This window comes from Anastrepha ludens, chromosome 6 (genome assembly GCF_028408465.1).
Source record: "Anastrepha ludens isolate Willacy chromosome 6, idAnaLude1.1, whole genome shotgun sequence".
Taxonomy (NCBI): domain Eukaryota; kingdom Metazoa; phylum Arthropoda; class Insecta; order Diptera; family Tephritidae; genus Anastrepha; species Anastrepha ludens.
Window position 1 is genome coordinate 104,454,685 of NC_071502.1, and position 19,020 is coordinate 104,473,704.

General features: G+C 31.8%; 1 protein-coding gene across 4 annotated transcripts in view; it reads left to right on the forward strand.

Moving 5' to 3' along the window:
- LOC128867907 (fatty acid CoA ligase Acsl3) overlaps positions 1 to 19,020 on the forward strand; it is a 56,587-nt gene that overhangs the window by 19,289 nt on the left and 18,278 nt on the right. For 3 of the 4 annotated variants that reach the window (XM_054109517.1, XM_054109518.1, XM_054109516.1), the window contains exons 2-3: positions 9,485 to 9,795; positions 17,593 to 17,728. In XM_054109517.1, coding sequence (XP_053965492.1) covers positions 9,773 to 9,795; positions 17,593 to 17,728 — 159 coding nt within the window. In that variant the 5' untranslated portion in view covers positions 9,485 to 9,772. Of the gene's footprint in view, positions 1 to 9,484; positions 9,796 to 17,244; positions 17,348 to 17,592; positions 17,729 to 19,020 lie in introns of those variants that run through there. The other variant, XM_054109519.1, reaches the window with a different exon arrangement.

Consider the following 19,020-nt stretch of genomic DNA (forward strand, 5'->3'; position numbering starts at 1 on the left):
TAAACAACAATTACAACAATTTGAAGTGATATGCCGGTATTATGAGAGCGCTTTAGAGCTTTGTCTCTTCAACTACTCACTAAGATTTATTACATATTTTTTTATTTAGAAATCGCAAATACACACTTAAATATTCGTTCACGGCAGTTGTTCAGGTTACACTAATCGTTTGAATGAGTTGGGCGGCTCGAAGGGTTTGGGTCGCGGTTCAACGAATGTAATTGATTCCTCGCCTGATTCGTAACAGGCCTGCACTATAGACTTTGTACCGGCAACAATTGGCAAATGACATTGAGTATGGTCAAGCGGACGGTGTGAAGTGTGCGATTGCTTATGACATTGCTTGGGTCGTTATTGGCACGGGTGCTTAAGGATAAATAGAAATGTGAGCTAGTTGGTGGGTGTAGCATAGTAGCCGAGAATGAAGGGCGCAAAAGTAGTGACAAAGTCCAAACTGTAGCTTTGTATGTGCATTCGTTTTGTGTGTTGGATTCTTCTTCTAACTTACAGGCGGCTATCAATCCAATTAGCCTCAATTGATAGAGTGAACGCGCTGAGAGAAACCTGTATTTTTGTTTAGAAATCGTTTTCTTTTTTTTTATTGTTATATTCTTTCGTTTCGAATGGTACAACGAATGGTAAACAAAACAATCACAACACCAAATTTATGTAAATAAACAAGATAGGTTAAATAAAGTATAATGAAATAGAAATAGGAATAAAATAAAATAAAATAAAGATAAAGTTGAATAAAAATAAAGTAAGATAAAAATAAAGTAAAATAAAAATAAAATAAAATACAAATAAAGTAAAATAAAAATAAAATAAAATACAAATAAAGTAGAATAATGTACCAAAAAAAAAATAAAAAATTGATATAAAATATAAAAAAAAAAAACAAAAAAAAAAAATAAAAAAAAAATAAAAAAATAAGTTGCCTTAAATTAAATTAAAACTTAATGTTTGAAAATAAAGCCAAATTAAATTAAAATAAAGATACAGTATCGGACGAAACATTTGCAACTAAAATGTGGGCAATGAAAACTTTCGATTGCTCAGCCGTTATTTGTTTGGAACCTGTTAATTTCACTTTATTTGTAATAAAAGATGTTGATTTACGTAAATAAAACAAATTTATTCAAATTCAACAGTTCATATCTTAAATTTAAAAATCAAATGTGTCCAACACCTGTATCTAATAAGACAAAACAATTGCAACTAAAGGAAATCAGTAAGCTATTTTTATTAAACTTAGTATTTCGTGGCAAAACCATTGCTCTGAATAACAGCTCTGCATCGTCTCGGAATTGAAGCTATCAAATTGTCAACTATCGTTTGTGGTATATTTCTCCATGCCTCCAGGACTCTTTGGAAAAATTGGTCAGTATTTGTCACATTAGTCCGATCAATTCTCTTTTTTACTACAGGGTGGCTGATGAATTTTGCTACATTAAGAAACTCAAATAACTTTTTTTTTAGTGTATGGAATTCATTTATTTTTTTTTTCAAGTTGAAGGTCATTAAATTTTATTAAATGTAGCTTAACTAGTTTTAAAAATAATTGAATTTAAATGCCCCCCATGCTCGTTGACACAAGTGCGGCATCTTAGTAAAAAGTTGTTCATTGCTGCTTTGAGAGTTGCGACAGGAATAGCCGCAATTGTTGCCCGAATGGATTGTTTTAGTTCATCCAAATTTGTTGGCTTTGTTTTATAAACTTCTTGTTTACATAAACCCCACAAGAAAAAGTCAGGTGCAGTAAGGTCAGGCGACCTGGGGGGCCAACGAAATTCGGAGTTTCTTGAAATCAGTTTATTGGGAAATTTTTGTCGCAACTCTGTCATAACAGTCTGGGCTATGTGAGACGTTGCCCCATCTTGTTGAAACCACACAGAGTTGAAAGGAATTCTCTTTCGGCGTAGTTCTGGATAGAAATATTCTTTCAGCATTTTCAAATAACGGTCTCCAGTAACCGTAACGGTGTGCCCATTTTCTTCAAAAAAATAAGGCCCGACAATACAGCGTGAAGAAACCGCACACCACACTGTCACGCGAAGAGGAGTATCTGTGGGTTAGAAGTACTCCATATTCGACAATTTTGTTTGTTCACATTGCCGTTTAAATCGAAATGGGCCTCATCAGGCATGAAAAGGCAGTTTAACATGTTTTGGTCTTCTTCCACCATTTGCAGGATCTTCTGGCAAAATTCCAAGCGAATCGGCAAGTCTGCTGCATTCAGTTTGTTAACCATTTGAATTTTGTAGGGAAATAAGTCTAAATCTTTGTGCATTATTGTTTGCAAAGACTGTCGGCTGACACCATGTTGAGCAGATAAGCTTCTTGTTGAAACCCTTGGATTGCTTTGTATAGCTGCAGCTACAGCAGCGATCGTTTCCTCCGTCCGAACTGGTGGGTTTCGATGATAAGGCCTTCTTGCGACTGTTCCTTGCTCAGCAAAATTATTCACCAGTCTCATTATGGTCCATCTGCTCGGGGGATCGCCGCCAAACATCCGCCTGTACTCTCTCTGTACCAAAACTACGGACTCCAGTGCGTGATAGCGGCGGACTATCCAAATTCTTGTTTGCGTGTCCCAGTTATCCATTTTAATAAATTTTAAAGATCAATCTGCAAATTAAAACAAAAATGGAACAGATAACTTAAAAAGAAAAAAAGTTATTCAATTTTTTTTTGGTAGCGGCTTTCATCAGCCACCCTGTATTTCCCATAGGTTTTCTATGGGGTTAAGATCTGGGGATTGTGGAGGCCACTCCATTACGTCCACTTTATTCCTCTAGAACCATGATTTCAGGATCTTCGCCGTATGCTTCGGGTCATTATCCTGTTGGATGACCCACTTCAAGGGCATTTCCCACTCAGCATGTGGCAGCATTACCGATTCCATAATGTCCCTGTAAACGTACTGGTCCATTATGCCCATAATACGATGGAGTGGTCCCAAACCAGCAGCAGAAAAGCATCCCCAGACCATAATGTAAGCACTATGCCTAACAGTCTTTACACAGTATGATTTTTGAAGACGCTTGTTACGTGGGCGTCGAACGTAGGATACGCCATCACTTCCGACCAAATTAAATTTGGATTCGTCGCTGAAAAGAACAGCTTTCCACTTGCTTAATGGCCAATCTATGTGATCCCTTGCGAACTGCAATCGTTTTTGTTGGTTACGCTTACTAATAAGCAGCTTCTTTGCTGGTCGGTACGTCCGTAAATCAGCTTCAGCCAGGCGACGACTGGCAGTTTTTGAGCTGATTGGTCACCCAAGCTCCTTTACCAATTGCGGAGCACTTCTAAATGGATATTTTTTTACCTCTCTCGCTATCAGTTTGTCAGTTCTTTCATCCGTTTTTCTTTTTCGGCCTCCTCGATGCACCACCGCGATAGTTTTGTTTTTTATAAAGTTCGCAATAATTCGAGAAATTGATGACTTATGAATATTATATTTTATGGATATATCTTTCTGGGTCATTCCTTTGTTATATTCATCTACAACACGCGCGCGTAATACTTCACCGAACTTATTTCGAGCCATTACTTTATTTAACTCAACTTTACAAAAAAATTGTGTTATCGCCACAAATGTTCATGTTCACAAATTGACACGATTAAACTAAACTCAGAACAGTTAGAAAACAAAATCAAGCTCAAGCATTTTTACCGTTATATAGCTAAGCTCACAAGGTTGCAATTGTTTTGTCGCTCATAGTTGCCAAATAATTAAATTTTTTTTTTAAATACAGCTACAAAAAGGAAAGGATCTTGAAAAGGTTTTTTGGAAAATATTACTCTAGTATCCATAGCGTGAAATTGAATTGCAATTGAGTGAAGAATGACATTATGACAAAAAATAAATTGAAGGCTGCATTGCAGTTGTAAATGTTTTGTCCGATACTGTAAGTAAGTAAGAGTAAAAATTAGTTGAAAAAATTGAATGAAGGAAACAAAAATCTTAAGTATAACAAGAGAAGTACAAAATGAGAAAGTTGAAAAATGAAAAAAAAATTAAAAAAAAAATTAAAAAAAAAAAAAAATAAATAACAAAAAAAAAATATTAATAAAAAAAACAATAAATACCAAAAAAAAAAAACAAACAAATAATAAAAATTAAAAAAAAATTAATTAATAAAAAAAAAACAAATAACAAAAAAAAAAATAAAGTTTTTTTTTTAATAAATACTAAAAATATAATAAAATATAAGAATGGGAAAGTAAAAAAATAAAAAAAAATTAATTGAAAACAATTTATTAAAAAATTAAGCAAGAAATAAAAAATAATAGTAAAATAAAATAGTACTGAAGCTGTAATCAAATATAAAAAAGAAAAAATAATAGTAAAATAAAATAGTACTGAAGATGTAATCAAATATAAAAGAAGAAATTGTAAGAAAAATTATTATTAAAAAATTAAGTAAGAAATATTTTTTTTTTAAATAATACCAAAAATATAATAAAATACAAAAGAGAAAGTAAACAAAAATTAATTAAAAGAAAATACTAAAAAAAAAAATCAAGCCAAAATAAAAAAATTCTATGAAAAAAATAATAAAACATAAAATTAATATAAGAAAAATGTACAATAACCTAATGCATAAAACATTAAAAAATAAATCTAATAAAAACATAACAATATAAAATATAATCATATGCGAAGAAAATTATAATTAAATATTTATTTATCTGCAAAAAAAAAACTGAATTTATACATATGTATGTATTATACATACAAATAAAATTATCTTCCATATTTATTTAAAAATAAACCTTGTTATGAGGGAAGTGTATGAAAAGAATGAAAGCCCAAGCCAAAGTCCAAGTAAACTTTTGGCACACAGTGCGACAGAGATACGACGTGGGGATTGGCAACATTTTGATTTGTGTCGTTTTTATACAATACACATATATAGCTATTTTTAGCAATATTCTTCTCACAAATATTTAGAGTATTTTTACATTGTGTTGTGTTTGTATTTTACACTTTCCTTTGCCACCATACCGGCTTTGGATTGCTTTTTGCTACTGATTTATATACACTTTGCTATAAAGAACTAGAATATTGTTTATGGTTCTTCTTCTTGTTGGGTTTTCATTTATAATATTTTTTATCAACGCATGTGTTCCGATACTGGTTTAATTGAAAACTGGTATTGAAAACACTTCAGATATGATACGCAATATTTTTTTTAAATCCCGTGTTTTTTTTACCTTGAATTCTGTTCGCAATTATTTGTTGCCAATCTTACCAGTTCTTAACCCTAATCTCATGCCGGTCCATTTGGCATCTTAATCCCACGTCGATGGGTCAGCGCTTATTACGCGCCTATATAACGCGAACAGAAAATTAGAGAAAATACATAAGGTGTCTTCTAAGCTTTAACTAAACACATCCGATGAGATTTTTTCAAAATTTTTTATTTTAATAATATTTTATCCTAAGCAAATGGTATGAAACAAGCACCGTGCAGAAGTTTCATAGAAAAACAGGCCGGACACGAACGACCATCGACATGGGATTAGGGTTAAATGTGTTGATACTTGTTTGATTAGATAATGAGCGAAATATGAAAGTTGTTAATGAGAAAATTTAAAAATAATTTTTTTTTAATTAAGATAAGGTAAGCAAAGCGAATTTATAGGCCTGTCTGGAATCCTCACTCAGCGTCAAAAGGAAGTCTGCACCAAATATTGACAAATTTTGAGTAGCCTTTTTTGTTGGGTTTTCTTGTTTTTTTTTGGATTTTTTGTTGGTTTTTTTTGTTTTTTGGTTGGGTTTTGTTTTCTTTTTGGTTTTTTTGATTTGGCTTTTTTTATTTTGGTTTCGCTTTTTTTGCTTTTTCCTTTTTTTGTTGGGTTTTCTTGTTTTTTTTTTGCTTTTTGTTTTTTTTTTTTTTGCTTTTTGTTTTTTTTTTTTTTTTGCTTTTTGTTTTTTTTTTTTTTGCTTTTTGTTTTTTTTTTTTTTTGCTTTTTGTTTTTTTTTGCTTTTTTCCTTTTTTTTGTTTTTTTCCTTTTTTTGTTTTTTTCCTTTTTTTTGTTTTTTTTTTGTGTTTGTTTTTTTATTGTGTTTTTTTTTTTTTTTGTATAACAAGGTTTAAAATTTTCTAATAAAAAGAGGTTGTCTGTAAAGTCGGTTTACTGACGATAGTTTAACGTGATAACGTCATAAGAAAATACTGATTGAATGGTTGCATTTTCAAAAGAAAATTTTAATTTTATTTGTTTGATAGATATTTTGTATGGATATAGAGAATGAGTTAACATAACATAACATAACATAACATAACATAACATAACATAACATAACATAACATAACACAACACAACACAACACAACACAACACAACACAACACAACACAACACAACACAACACAACACAACACAACACAACACAACACAACACAACACAACACAACACAACACAACACAACACAACACAACACAACACAACACAACACAACACAACACAACACAACACAACACAACACAACACAACACAACACAACACAACACAACACAACACAACACAACACAACACAACACAACACAACACAACACAACACAACACAACATAACATAACATAACATAACATAACATAACATAACATAACATAACATAACAAAACATAACATAACATTACATTACATTACATTACATTACATAACATAACAAATTACCCCGTATTAAAGCACTTATCAACAGCTTTCATTTGATACCCATATTGTACATACACAACCAAAGGTTAGCCGGGTCCACGTTTTGACCTATACCTCGAGACCCCAGTCACGGAGCGGCATGAAACATACTCTGTACTAAAGCATTCACCAACAGCTTCAATTTGATATCCATATTGTACAAACACATTCTAGGGTCCACGTTTTGGTCTCTATCTCGAGACCCTAGTCACGGAGCAGCATGAAAAATACTCTGGACTAAAGCATTCACCAACAGCTTCCATTTGATACCCATATTGTACATACACATCCGAAGGTTACCCGGGTCCACGTTTTGACCTATATCTCGAGCCCTATTTCCAAAATAAAATATAATCCATGTTACTCGTGGATGATGTAGCTTTCGAATGGTGAAAGAATTTTTAAAATCGGTCCAGTAGTTTTGAGCCTATTCATTACAAACAAACAAAGTTTTCCTCTTTATAACCCCAACATATCTTATAAGGTATATGGTAAATATTATAGGTCTATTTATAAGTTCGTGCGGTTTTACAACAGATGGCGTAACTTGATTATTATTCCATCGATCCACATTTCCAAACATTCATTGGAGAGCTACTGTCGTAAGGCACAAACGTCAGTATAAGTTTTTTATTTGAAGCGTAAACAACAATATTTTTACCACACTTGAAAATGTCGAATTTCGTGCCAAATAATGTGTTTTTGCGGGGAATTCTTCTTCATTATTTTAATATGAAGAAAAAAGCAGCCGAAAGTCATCGTATCTTGGTGGAAGTTTATGGTGAGCATGCTCTATCTGAGCGAACGTGCCAGAAGTGGTTTGCACGCTTTAAAAGTGGTGATTTTGGCTTGGAAGACGAAGAACGCGAGGGTGCGCCGCCAAAGTTCATGGATACCGAATTGGAGGAATTGCTCGATCAAGATCCGGCTCAAACGCAAGAAGAGGTTGCAAAAACTTTGGGAGTTGATCAATCAACCATTTCCAAACGTTTAAAAGCCATGGGAATGATCCGAAAGGTAGGCCATTGGGTGCCGTATGAATTGAAGCCAAGAGACGTTGAACGCCGTTTTATGGCATGCGAACAACTGCTTCAACGGCACAAAAGAAAGGGTTTTTTGCATCGAATTGTGACTGGCGATGAAAAGTGGGTCCATTACGACAATCCAAAACGTCGGGCAACGTATGGATACCCTGGCCATGCTTCAACATCGACGTCGGCGCAGAATATTCATGGCCTGAAGGTTATGCTGTGTATCTGGTGGGACCAGCTGGGTGTTGTGTATTATGAGCTACTGAAACCGAATGAAACGATTACGGGGGATGTCTACCGACGACAATTGATGCGTTTGAGCCGAGCACTGCGAGAAAAACGGCCGCAATACGCCGATAGACACGACAAAGTTATTTTGCAACATGACAATGCTCGGCCACATGTTGCACAAGTGGTCAAAACATACTTAGAAACGCTCAAATGCGATGTCCTACCCCACCCGCCGTATAGTCCAGACCTTGCGCCATCCGATTACTATCTCTTCTGATCGATGCAACATGGCCTGGCTGACCAGCACTTCCGTAATTACGATGAAGTCAAAAAATGGATCGATTCGTGGATTGCGGCAAAACCGACCGAATTTTTCACAAAGGGAATCCGTGAATTGCCAGAAAGATGGGAAAAAGTAGTAGTAAGCGATGGACAATATTTTGAATATTAAATTTGTAACCATTTTACGTCAATAAAGTTTCAAATTTCGAAAAAAACCGCACGAACTTATTCATAGTCCTATAAAATACATTTTTTCCTTCATATATAATAAAAAAATTAATAATTATAACATTAAAACAACAGGTATTATTAACAAACTTGGTTTTATTTTAAATTCTTCAAGTGAATCAAATTAATAATAATCAATAAGAAGGCATATGCAAATACAAATACGTGAATTTATATATGTACATTTGCGCATATACATACATACATATATACGCTCACTTAAGTAGGAGAGAGCAAGATGTCGAACGTTGCCGTTCGTTTGCTTTGTTTGCTTTGTCGTTCGTTCCGCCCTTTCGCTTGCAGTTCATTCAATGCAATGAGCAAGGTAACGGCAATGAGCAAGGTAACACTAATATGAGCAAGGTAACACTAATGAGCAAGGTAACACTAATATGAGCAAGGTAACACTAATGAGCAAGGTAACTACATATGAGCAAGGTAACACTAATGAGCAAGGTAACTACATATGAGCAAGGTAACGACACATTTTTTCGTGCGTGCAGCCTGTTAAATCGAATTATAAGACGTTATCACGTCAAAAAAAGTTCGTTCAATTCGTTAAATTTTCATAAAAAATTAATGGGTTAAAAAATTTATCAATCAACAAACTTGTCAAACAGTTTTTTTTGTATGTATTTTGAGTTTATGCAGGTTATCCTATTCATATGCATCAATTTGTTTAGGTTTACGGTTTATCCATACATGCACACACTGCCAAAACCATAACAAAAACAAAATATTCCAACCTATTCGTCTATAAGACCCACGCACATCATTTGAAAACTTATATACATATGTACTTGCAGTACGCCCACACCTGTCTCTTGTTCTTCTCAACGTTGTAAATGTCCTCATCAATTTAATATGGCATCATTTTTGTTTTTCTTTTAAAATCACCTGGCTTCAATAAAAAATATATGTTTTCTTCATTTAAATGTGTATATGTTTCCATTCATTTGCACATCAATTGTACCATTCTCTTCTATGTCTTCTTTCGTTACAGATCATTCGAAAAGGTCGAATATATAGCAAGAATTCAACAATAATAGTATATCTACACAAATCACATAAATCATCGTCCAAAAATATCAACATCTGAACATCTACAACGCTTCACCTTTAGAAAAGTAACCAACAAACAATACTTGACTTGAAGTATACACAACCAACAAACCAGAAACAAATCCAACAAATTAGCTTGAGACGCAATTGATTTTGCTTTGCTTCAATCGGTAAACTTCTTTGCTTCCTGTTTGGCACGCTTGCTGATTGAAAAATAGCTATTCACACAATGTTTATCGAAGATGACGCACAGTAAGTAGAAAAAACACAGTTACTTTCTTGACCCATTTACGACAGGCATTCGCTATGTGTTGTGTATCATAATAAATACAAACAAAAAAAAAGTTCAATATCATATTCGTATTTTTAGCCTTCCATGCCCTTATTACATATACATTATTATTATTATTTTATTTATGTACACATACATTTGTATGTATGTATTTAAAAAGCTGAAATTAAATCCATCTACTCGGTTGTTGGTGCCATGGTCACATGTTGATTTAGTCCTTCTGTTGTTGGGTTTTATTTGCAAACCATTGCTTGGTGTTATTGCGCTAATTTTTGTAATCTCTTTGACTCTGTGACATGTATTTTTTTTTTATTGATTTTCATTGTTTCAGTCATTACGAATGTGCTAGTGCACACAATTTTATCATCACTCGCACTTTAGTTTTATCATTGGTTTTTTGATCACCACAGCTTTTTGGGCCGAAATTCAATTTTTCATTTTGTGAGACGCGAACATTGATCACAAATTACACCTAAGATGGATCTACACTCGTAGCGCTGAATAAAATAGTTGAGATTATCAGATCTCGGGCATACATTCAAGTTTCTTTTGTTCCCTTTGATTTATAAGAATGAGTAGTAGAAAAGGTTTTGGCGTCTTTATCCAGTAACAATCAATAAGGGAAGCTTACATTGTTTTCAGGCCAATATCTACAGGTATGTAATTGACATAGAGGTAAAGATGAAAGCATAGCTAATACTCCTCTATCATAAATTCCGTTTTGTGTGTTTGATGTTTTATGGTCATTTGATACCAACGATTCGTTACAACTTCTTCAGTATAACGTCATCTTGTGCTGTGTCAGGAAATGGGTAAGCAAGACGAATGTGTGAGAAGGAGTTTGTACTATGGCTTGATATGTAGATCTTATCTGAGGTTTGAAGGTTTTTCTGAGTCTACTATATTAATAAGCGGTTCTAGGACGTTTGTAGGACAGTCGGCTCTATGTTACCGGAACGACCTGGATTTATATCCGGTTAAGGACTACTACTCCAGCAGCATTCCCTGTATTCGTATGTGGAATGTTTATGTTTTGTAATGTTTTAACGAAACCAACGCAAGACTGAGTCTTGTCGAGGCCCTATGCTCCCGAGAGGAGAAAAAAGGAAAAAAAGAAGAAAAAAATGGTATTTTGTATTTTTTATTTTGTAGTAATTTTTTTTTAGTTTTTTTATTCCTTTGTAAATATATTATATTAAAAACAATTTTTTTTTTGTTTTTTGTAATTTCGTTTTCTGTTTGTATTTATTTTTTGTTTGTTTTTTGTAATTTTTTTTTTTGTATTTTATGTTTTTGAAATTAAAAAAAAATTTTGTTTTGTGTATTTTATGTTTTTGAAATTTAAAAAAAAAAAATTTTATTTTTGTTTTATGTTTTTGTTTTTTTGTAAATTTAATTTTATTTTTGTTAAATTAAATTTGTTTTTTTGTAATTCATTTATGGTTTTTGTTTTTTTAATTTATATTTATGTTTTTTGTGATTTTTTTTCGTAATTTTTGTTTGTAATCTATTTATTTTTTTGTTGTTGTACATTTTGTTATTTGGTTTGTATTGTTCCATTTTTTCCTTTTGTGTTTATAGTTTGTTATTTTTACTTTTGCTTATTTTTTTTTGTTTTTTTTTTGTATATTAATTTATATTTTTTGATTTGTTTTATTTATTTTTCTTTTGGTTTTTTGTAATTTGTTTTTCTTGTATTGTAATATATTATGTTTTTATGTAGTATGTATGTATTTTGTTGTAATTGTTTTTGTAAATTAAATTTTACTTTTGTAATTTTTTTTTTTTTGTAATTCATTTATGGCTTTTGCTTTTTTAATTTATATTTTTTTGTAATAATTTTTTTTCGTAATACAGTTTTTTTCTTAATTAATTTATTTTTTGTTGTACATTTATTACTTTTTTTTTTGGTTTGAACTGTTACGTTTTTTCCTTTTTATTTTATATTGCTTGTTTTTTTGTAATTTTTTGTTTTTGTTTTGTATTGTTTCTCGTTGTGGTTTGTTTTTTGTTTTCTAATTCATTTATGGATTTTGTTTTTTTAATTTTTATTTTCTTGTAATAATTTTTTTTCGTAATATAGTTTTTTTTCTTAATTAATTTATTTTTTGTTGTACATTTATTACTTTTTTTTTGGTTTGAACTGTTACGTTTTGTCCTTTTTGTTTTATATTGCTTATTTTTTTGTAATTTTTTGTTTTTGTTTTGTATTGTTTGTTTTTTGTTTTTGTTTCTCGTTGCAGTTTTTTGTTTTTTTGTAATTTTTTTTTTTTTTTAATTTTTTTTGTAATTTTTTTTTTGTTGTTTTGTAATTTTTTTTTTTTTTTGAATTTTTTTGTAATTTTGTTTTTTTTGGAACTTATGTTTTTTGGTATTTTGTGATGTTTTTTTTTCTAATTTATTAATTGTTTTTGTTTTTTATTTTTTTTTGTTTCTTTTTTTTTTGTTTTATTCTTTCACCTTTTGTAATTTTTTTTTTGTTTTGTTTTTTTTTGCAATTTATGTTTTTTGGTATTTTGTGATGTTTTTTTCTAATTTATTAATTGTTTTTGTTTTTTATTTTTTTTTGTTTGTTGTTTTTTTGTTTCTTTTTTTTGTTTTATTATTTCATCTTTTCCCCACATTTCCATACTTTCAAGTCAAACTCATATACGCAAAACAATCAAAACACAATGACCATCATTATTTTATCTATGGGGGATCTGTGGCAACAAAAAAAAAAGACGCATGTCAACAGGGGGAAAAAAATAAAATATCAAAATTGATAGCGAAATTTCTACATTGCATTTGGGAACAAAAATATAAGTTTAAAATTTTGTGACTTTATATTATCATCACGCCATATTTTGCTCTAACCTACTGCAATTTGAAGGAATAAACAAAATTCTGGGATTTTTGTTGATAAGACACTCACTTTCGTTTGTTTAATTAAGCTTTACTGTTGCATTGCCAAATCGCCACTTTTACGTATCTCCAACCTGTTGAAACATTGGAAATATTATGCACTGCAGTGATTAATTGATAATTATTGCTATCAGTACATAAAATGAAACAAATTTTAGTAGAGTTATTGAAATAAAAATAGTTCAATAAATAAGTCCTTTGTAAAAAATCTAAAACTGAATGCTACACCATTTTTTTATCGTTTAAACGCTTATCTAAAAGCAATGATTTTTAATGAAAATCAAAGTTCAGCGCAGATAAGTTTGTCTGCAGGGTTTATGATATTTATCGGTATTCAATGCGTGTTGTTGTGTTATACCTGGCGCGCACTACCGAGCTGATAAGGCAAATATTTTCTTAAAAATATTGTGTGAGTTACTTAATCTCTATGTCAGACCTTGTTTTTATTGTTTCTATTTACAGGTGCGTAGTTAGTTTTATGCCGAAATGTTTAATGAGTGAGGCAAGAGTTTTGTGGCGTTGTAAAGTTAGACACAGTGCTATTCACCTTGTGGTTTCTAAGTTGGGAAATTGAAATTATTTATGTATAAGTTTATTAGTTGCTAAAGTCCAAGAAATTACAAAATGATTGTTCAATAAAAACTTGCCGGGGTTTTATTGTGTTTTCCATTAATTTTATTGAGCTGTTCTGTCTTTGTGTTTGTATTTATCAATAATTTTCAAAGCAATTAGATTTTGAGTTTATCAATTCGACATGCGATGGCATTCAGAGTGATAGCAGCGAGGCATATTGCAAAGTTTTGACTTTATTTTTTTATAAAAAATTGTTTTATAAAATTTTTTTTTAGATACAATTTTTTTATAAAATTTTGTTTTATAAATTTTTTTTTAATAAAATTTTTTAAACTATTTTTTATATAAAATATTTTTTTATTTATAAAATTTTTTTATACAATTTTTTATGTAAAATATTTTTTATATACCTAAATATAATTGTATAATTTTTTTATACTTTTTTTATAAAATTGTATTGTTTAAAATTTTTTATATAAAACCTTTTTATATAACAGTTTTTTATAAAAAATTTTTAAACAATTTTCTTATAACATGTTTTTGTATACAATTTTTTTATAAGTTTTTTTTTTTATAAATTGTTTTTGTGTGCAATTTTTTGTTATTTAACTGTTTTTTCATAAAATGTTTTTTTGTTTTTAAATGTTGTTTAATTTAACGTTTTTTTATAAATACTCTTATAAAAAAATTTCGCGCAATCTTTGTATGGATGAAATGTTAACGAAAAAAAAAAAATCAAAAATCTTGGCGATTTTTTTTTTTTTTTTTTTTTTGTAATTTTCCCAATATATATAATACTAAAATGTAATTAGCTATAAAACTGCATACCTAGAATTGGTCTTAAAATTCTGAATAAAATCTTTGAAGTGTTGATAGAAAATTGTAGAATTTTTTTTAATTTTGTACGAAGTTTGAAAAATAGAGTTATATGGTCTTTATTGTAGTAAGTGTAATATAGTTTTATAAAGAAATAAGAATATTTTAATGAAAAATAAATAAATAGTCAAAAGCTTCAAAAGCGGTCTTAGCTGTAAATCATTGATTTTCCATTTCCTTCCTACCATTTCTTCCATAATGATTTGTGGCAGTTGTTTCACCAACATAAATATTCCCTATAAATTCTTGGGGTTTGCTGCTTAAGGGGGTCTTCTGGTCTCGAGGCCCTGAAATGAAGGGTTTTTTTGGGGATTGATTGTGACAAATCCTGTGAATATTTTAAAAAAAATTTTTTTTTATTTTAAAGGTACATGTCTTGGCTTTTAAAAAATGGTTTTGACTTTGAAAAAAATTAACACCCGCGACCTTGAAATGGCGCTGAAGACGTCCACCTCCAAACGAAACAGGTCTCCATTTTGGTCACGGTTTTTCCACCTGGGTAATCAGAAAGCAAAAATTAGATATGCGTTGTCTTCAGAGTTGCCCTGGTTAAGTTTTCCCGTGACAGATTTTTTTTTTTAATTTTTTTTCAAAAGTTATGCAACAATTTGCAAAAAAAATTTTTTTTTGCTCATTTTTTGAACTTTAAAAGGTTATAAAAATGGAATGAAAAAAAATTTCAAAAATCGTACACGGGGAAACTTAGCGGTAAGTTTTCCGAACCTTTTAAGATCAAAACCATTGAAATCGGAGTATAACTACTATGAAAAGTGTGACCAAAATGCTTAAAAAACACGATTTTCGGGGAAACGCGTTTAAAGATAAAGTTTATGATGAAAACGGCCGGAGGAGGGTACACTTCGGTGCCCAGAAAAATGTGAAAAAATGCGATTTTCAAAAAATCCTTTCTGTGGCGTATTCTCGCATACACATACAACAAAATTATGCAAAAAAAAAAATCGATTTTTTTTTCGCTGGAGACCAGAAGACCCCCTTAAGTGGTAGTTCTTGGCCGAATATAAATTCAGGTCGTCCCTTGCCTTGGTGCTTTTTTTTCTTACTAAGGAATTCAGTATCGGCATGAAACTAAAATTTTTCTTTAGTTATTGCTTTTTTCGTTTGATTTATTTATCTCAACAGCCTAATAAAGCGCCTGATTGATGAATTTTCGTTTTCATAGTTGTATTGAGTCGCCAAGTACCGCCAAGCAGAAGAAAAATTGCGCTTCCTTCTCCGAATCTCATATTCCGTGATCTTCTTCTACCTTTTTGCGTATATCAAATTCGTGCACAAATCCTTTGTTAGGTTAGGTGTTTGTTTGACTGAACTTTTAATTCAAATTGTTCATCTAAAATTTGTGCTAAACCTAAGTTGCATTTACACTAAGCCAGATGTCGCTGATATTTTATTATGTCGTCTAATTGTTTAAAACTCCTACTCTTTCATGGAAGTAATAACAAAACAAATTATACCCGAAACGCGCCAATCGGTCGCGCTCTTAACACTAAACCTACCGATACATTATGTATTCCTATTCCTACCAAAGTGGGTCAAATGCCCCGTCTATAAAATGTTATATGTATATATTTCTAAGATCACATATATCTCTCGGTAAAACAATTAGCAAGAGAGGAGGAGTAAATCTTGAAAAATACATTCGATGTATTTTTTAATAAAAGTCGTTAAGGCAAACGGCGATTTAATAATGTTATTTCTAAGAACTTCTGACAAAAAGTTTAAAATGGGTCATTTGTCCCGTCATGATAGGTTTAGTGTTAATGAGTTTAAGCAGATCGCTTCTCTTATCGATTTTTCTTTGTCGTTTTCATTAGCGCTCTGAAATCTTGTATATAATCTTATTTAATTTCTGTTAGTAGTCTATAAGAATTAGTTTTGCATAGACTTTTGTATACATAAATAAATAAATAAAAGTTTAGATTCTGCCAAGTTAATCCACATCGCTCGAATTGCGCGATGTACTCAAAATATATGTGTCCATAATACCTTGGATCGGCAAGACTTTTACTGTTTGTTCTAATGAAAAATAATGTTACAGGATATCCAATATTTATTTTCCTCAAATTTTAGCAAAAGAATAATTTATTGCGTATTATTCCGTTCTTGGTTATAAGAGAGAGTTTTTGTTGCGGATTATTCCGTCGAATGATGCAAAAGGGTTAAGCTTTTCGTTTCTTTTTTAGAACTAAAATGAGTCTCAAGTTTTCCCAACTAACCTACTTTGGTTAAAGTCAAGTATCTCTGTAAGCACAAATAGAAAATATTACATTCTTAAACCTCACATAAATTAGTTTGTGCTGAGTTCGTGAAATTAATTAAATTTTTGCGCAATTTCACAACTATTCTATTTACCATTTCTGCTAAGTACAATTTTTAATTAAAATTGTATGGTTTCTGTGAATTCACAACACTATTCATCATGAATAGACACTTGCAACTCCGTTATTGCGGAGTTATTGCAAATTATCATAGTTACTGATCACTGATCGCTGATCGCTGATCGCTGATCGCACACTGATTGATGGGGCAAGGTCTTCAAGTAGTTAGCGCATGTGCACTGAGAGTGAGGTGCATCATCCGCGGGTAGCGCAATTGCAAACTCTGAGCGAAATATTTGCTACTACACATGAACGTTTGGCTTGGCGTTTTTGGCTTGCTGTTATCAGCAGTCGGACACAATGTTGTCGCTGCCGTCCTTTGCACCAATACCATTCCACTGCCAATGTGTACATATGTATATATGTACAAAATAGTCTTATCAACGTCTCTAACACCAGCATAAGAGCACGCGACTCGTGCTTTTTTTTGTTTTTTTTTTGCTAATGCTGCTGATTGGACTTGATGGTGCTCTAAGTTTTAAAATTTGAGATAATACTTACATTTAAAGCAAATATTTTTCGTGCGACGACCCTATCAGTGAAAATACTGAGGCGCGCACTGAGCGTTTAATGAAATATTTTCATTTTTAGTGTTTAGTTTAGTCGCATTTGCGGTGGCGTTTAGTACTTAATTACTTTTAGCCGATCGTGTTTTTGGCGTTTAGTGAGGGAGCAGTGCCTTTTGGTCAGCGTGCGTGTGTGTGTGTACATATTTTGAACTTTTTTTTGCCTTTGTCTTAAAGCCATTTGAACTTTTCGAGAAGTGAGTTTACAGTGATTTGATTAATGCAGCTATTATCAGCTCATCATTTGTAAAATCTGTTACAAGATCAGTTCAATGTTTAAGGTGCAATGATCAGTGATCGTTGATCGTTGATCGAGCGGGCGCCACGAGATGTGACTTTGGATCTTGTAATCTATCTTTAGCAATAGTTTTATTTTATAATCGTCAAATGTTCAATTAAAATTGAAAACTAAACTATGTTTCCACTCATATCTAATCCGCAGGATGGAGAGCTTCTGGGTGCAGAGCGCGATCGGCGCCATTAAGGTGCTCGCTTTCGTGTGTGATATAATCACATTGCCGGTATATTTGGTGTTGCAGCGGCCATGGAAGCGAAGAGAGGAGTCGCGACGCGTCAAGGTGAGTTCAAAACAAAAATAAAATATCTCCATACATACATACATCTGTACATGTGAACTTTGAGCCTTTAAATAAGTTTACATTAATTTTTCAGCTACTGATTTACTTTAACTTATTGTAGTAAGCATTTCGATTTAATTTACATATTTTGCTGAAACAGCTTTTAGTTATCTCCGTAGTTGTAGTTTCATATACATATGCGCATAAGTATGTGTGACTTGCTAATTATTTAGATTATCAATCATTACTCCGTCCGCTAAGTGCATACATACATACATACATACTTAAATATTGTTGTTAATGTCAGAGAATGTACGGTTAAGAGATGATTTGCCAATTACAGTCGTCTTCCAAGTTAAGTCGCAAAATAAGTTGTGTAAGAGCAAAGGTTTGTCGTGCGCTGCTTGTCAAAGTCGACCCTTTTGTTGTGTGGCATGCTTGCCCTGGAAAATTATAGCTTATACAATTTGAACTATAAAACGCGCAAACCATTCATGTACTTTGAATTTTTTTGTTTACAAAAGTTTAAAGCTCACTTTCTACTCTATCGAAACAAGACGTGATCAGATCTTTTGAAGTAAGCGGTATTGCACTTTTTTTCATACCCGCGTGGATTTATTATAATTTTGTTCGCATAACGGTTGTATGTAATAGAATAAAATAATCGAGATGGATGTAGGCATGCAGCCCGCGCAAAAAGTATAGTTGACAACATTTTAAGTTTTGATCATTTCATGCATTCTTTAAATGTACGGTGAAAATGCGCAACACCGTCAGGAAAAAAACATCTGTTCACACAGCTTTGAATTTTCCTTTCGATCCAATTATTTGTGAACCAGGTTTCCGATCCATACAAGAGTACCGATAGTACATTTGTCTTAAAGATCCTTAATTTTGTATGTACGCTGAGGATGTTCGAAGACCAGATAGCTCGGAGCTATGCATATCGCTTTATTTATTCTGGCGATAATGTCGAGTTTCGCACTGCCTTCATCGTCAATGATACTACCTAAGTAGGTAAAGGGGTCAACGTTCTCAATTTGATCACCATTTAAGAAGAACGGGCGGCTGCTAGTGGATCGAATTTACCCATTGTGATACCTGCATTTGATTTCCAGTTCCTTTAGTGAGACATTTTGCAAATTTCCCAAGTCTTCTTCTTCCATAGCGTTATAATGCGGGGTGCGTCAAAGCTTCCTTCAAAATGCTCTTCCAAAGCGGTCTATTTTGAGCTGTTGCTTCGTAGTTACGTATTCCACTGCGTCTATCCAACGGTTCCTCCATCTGCCTTT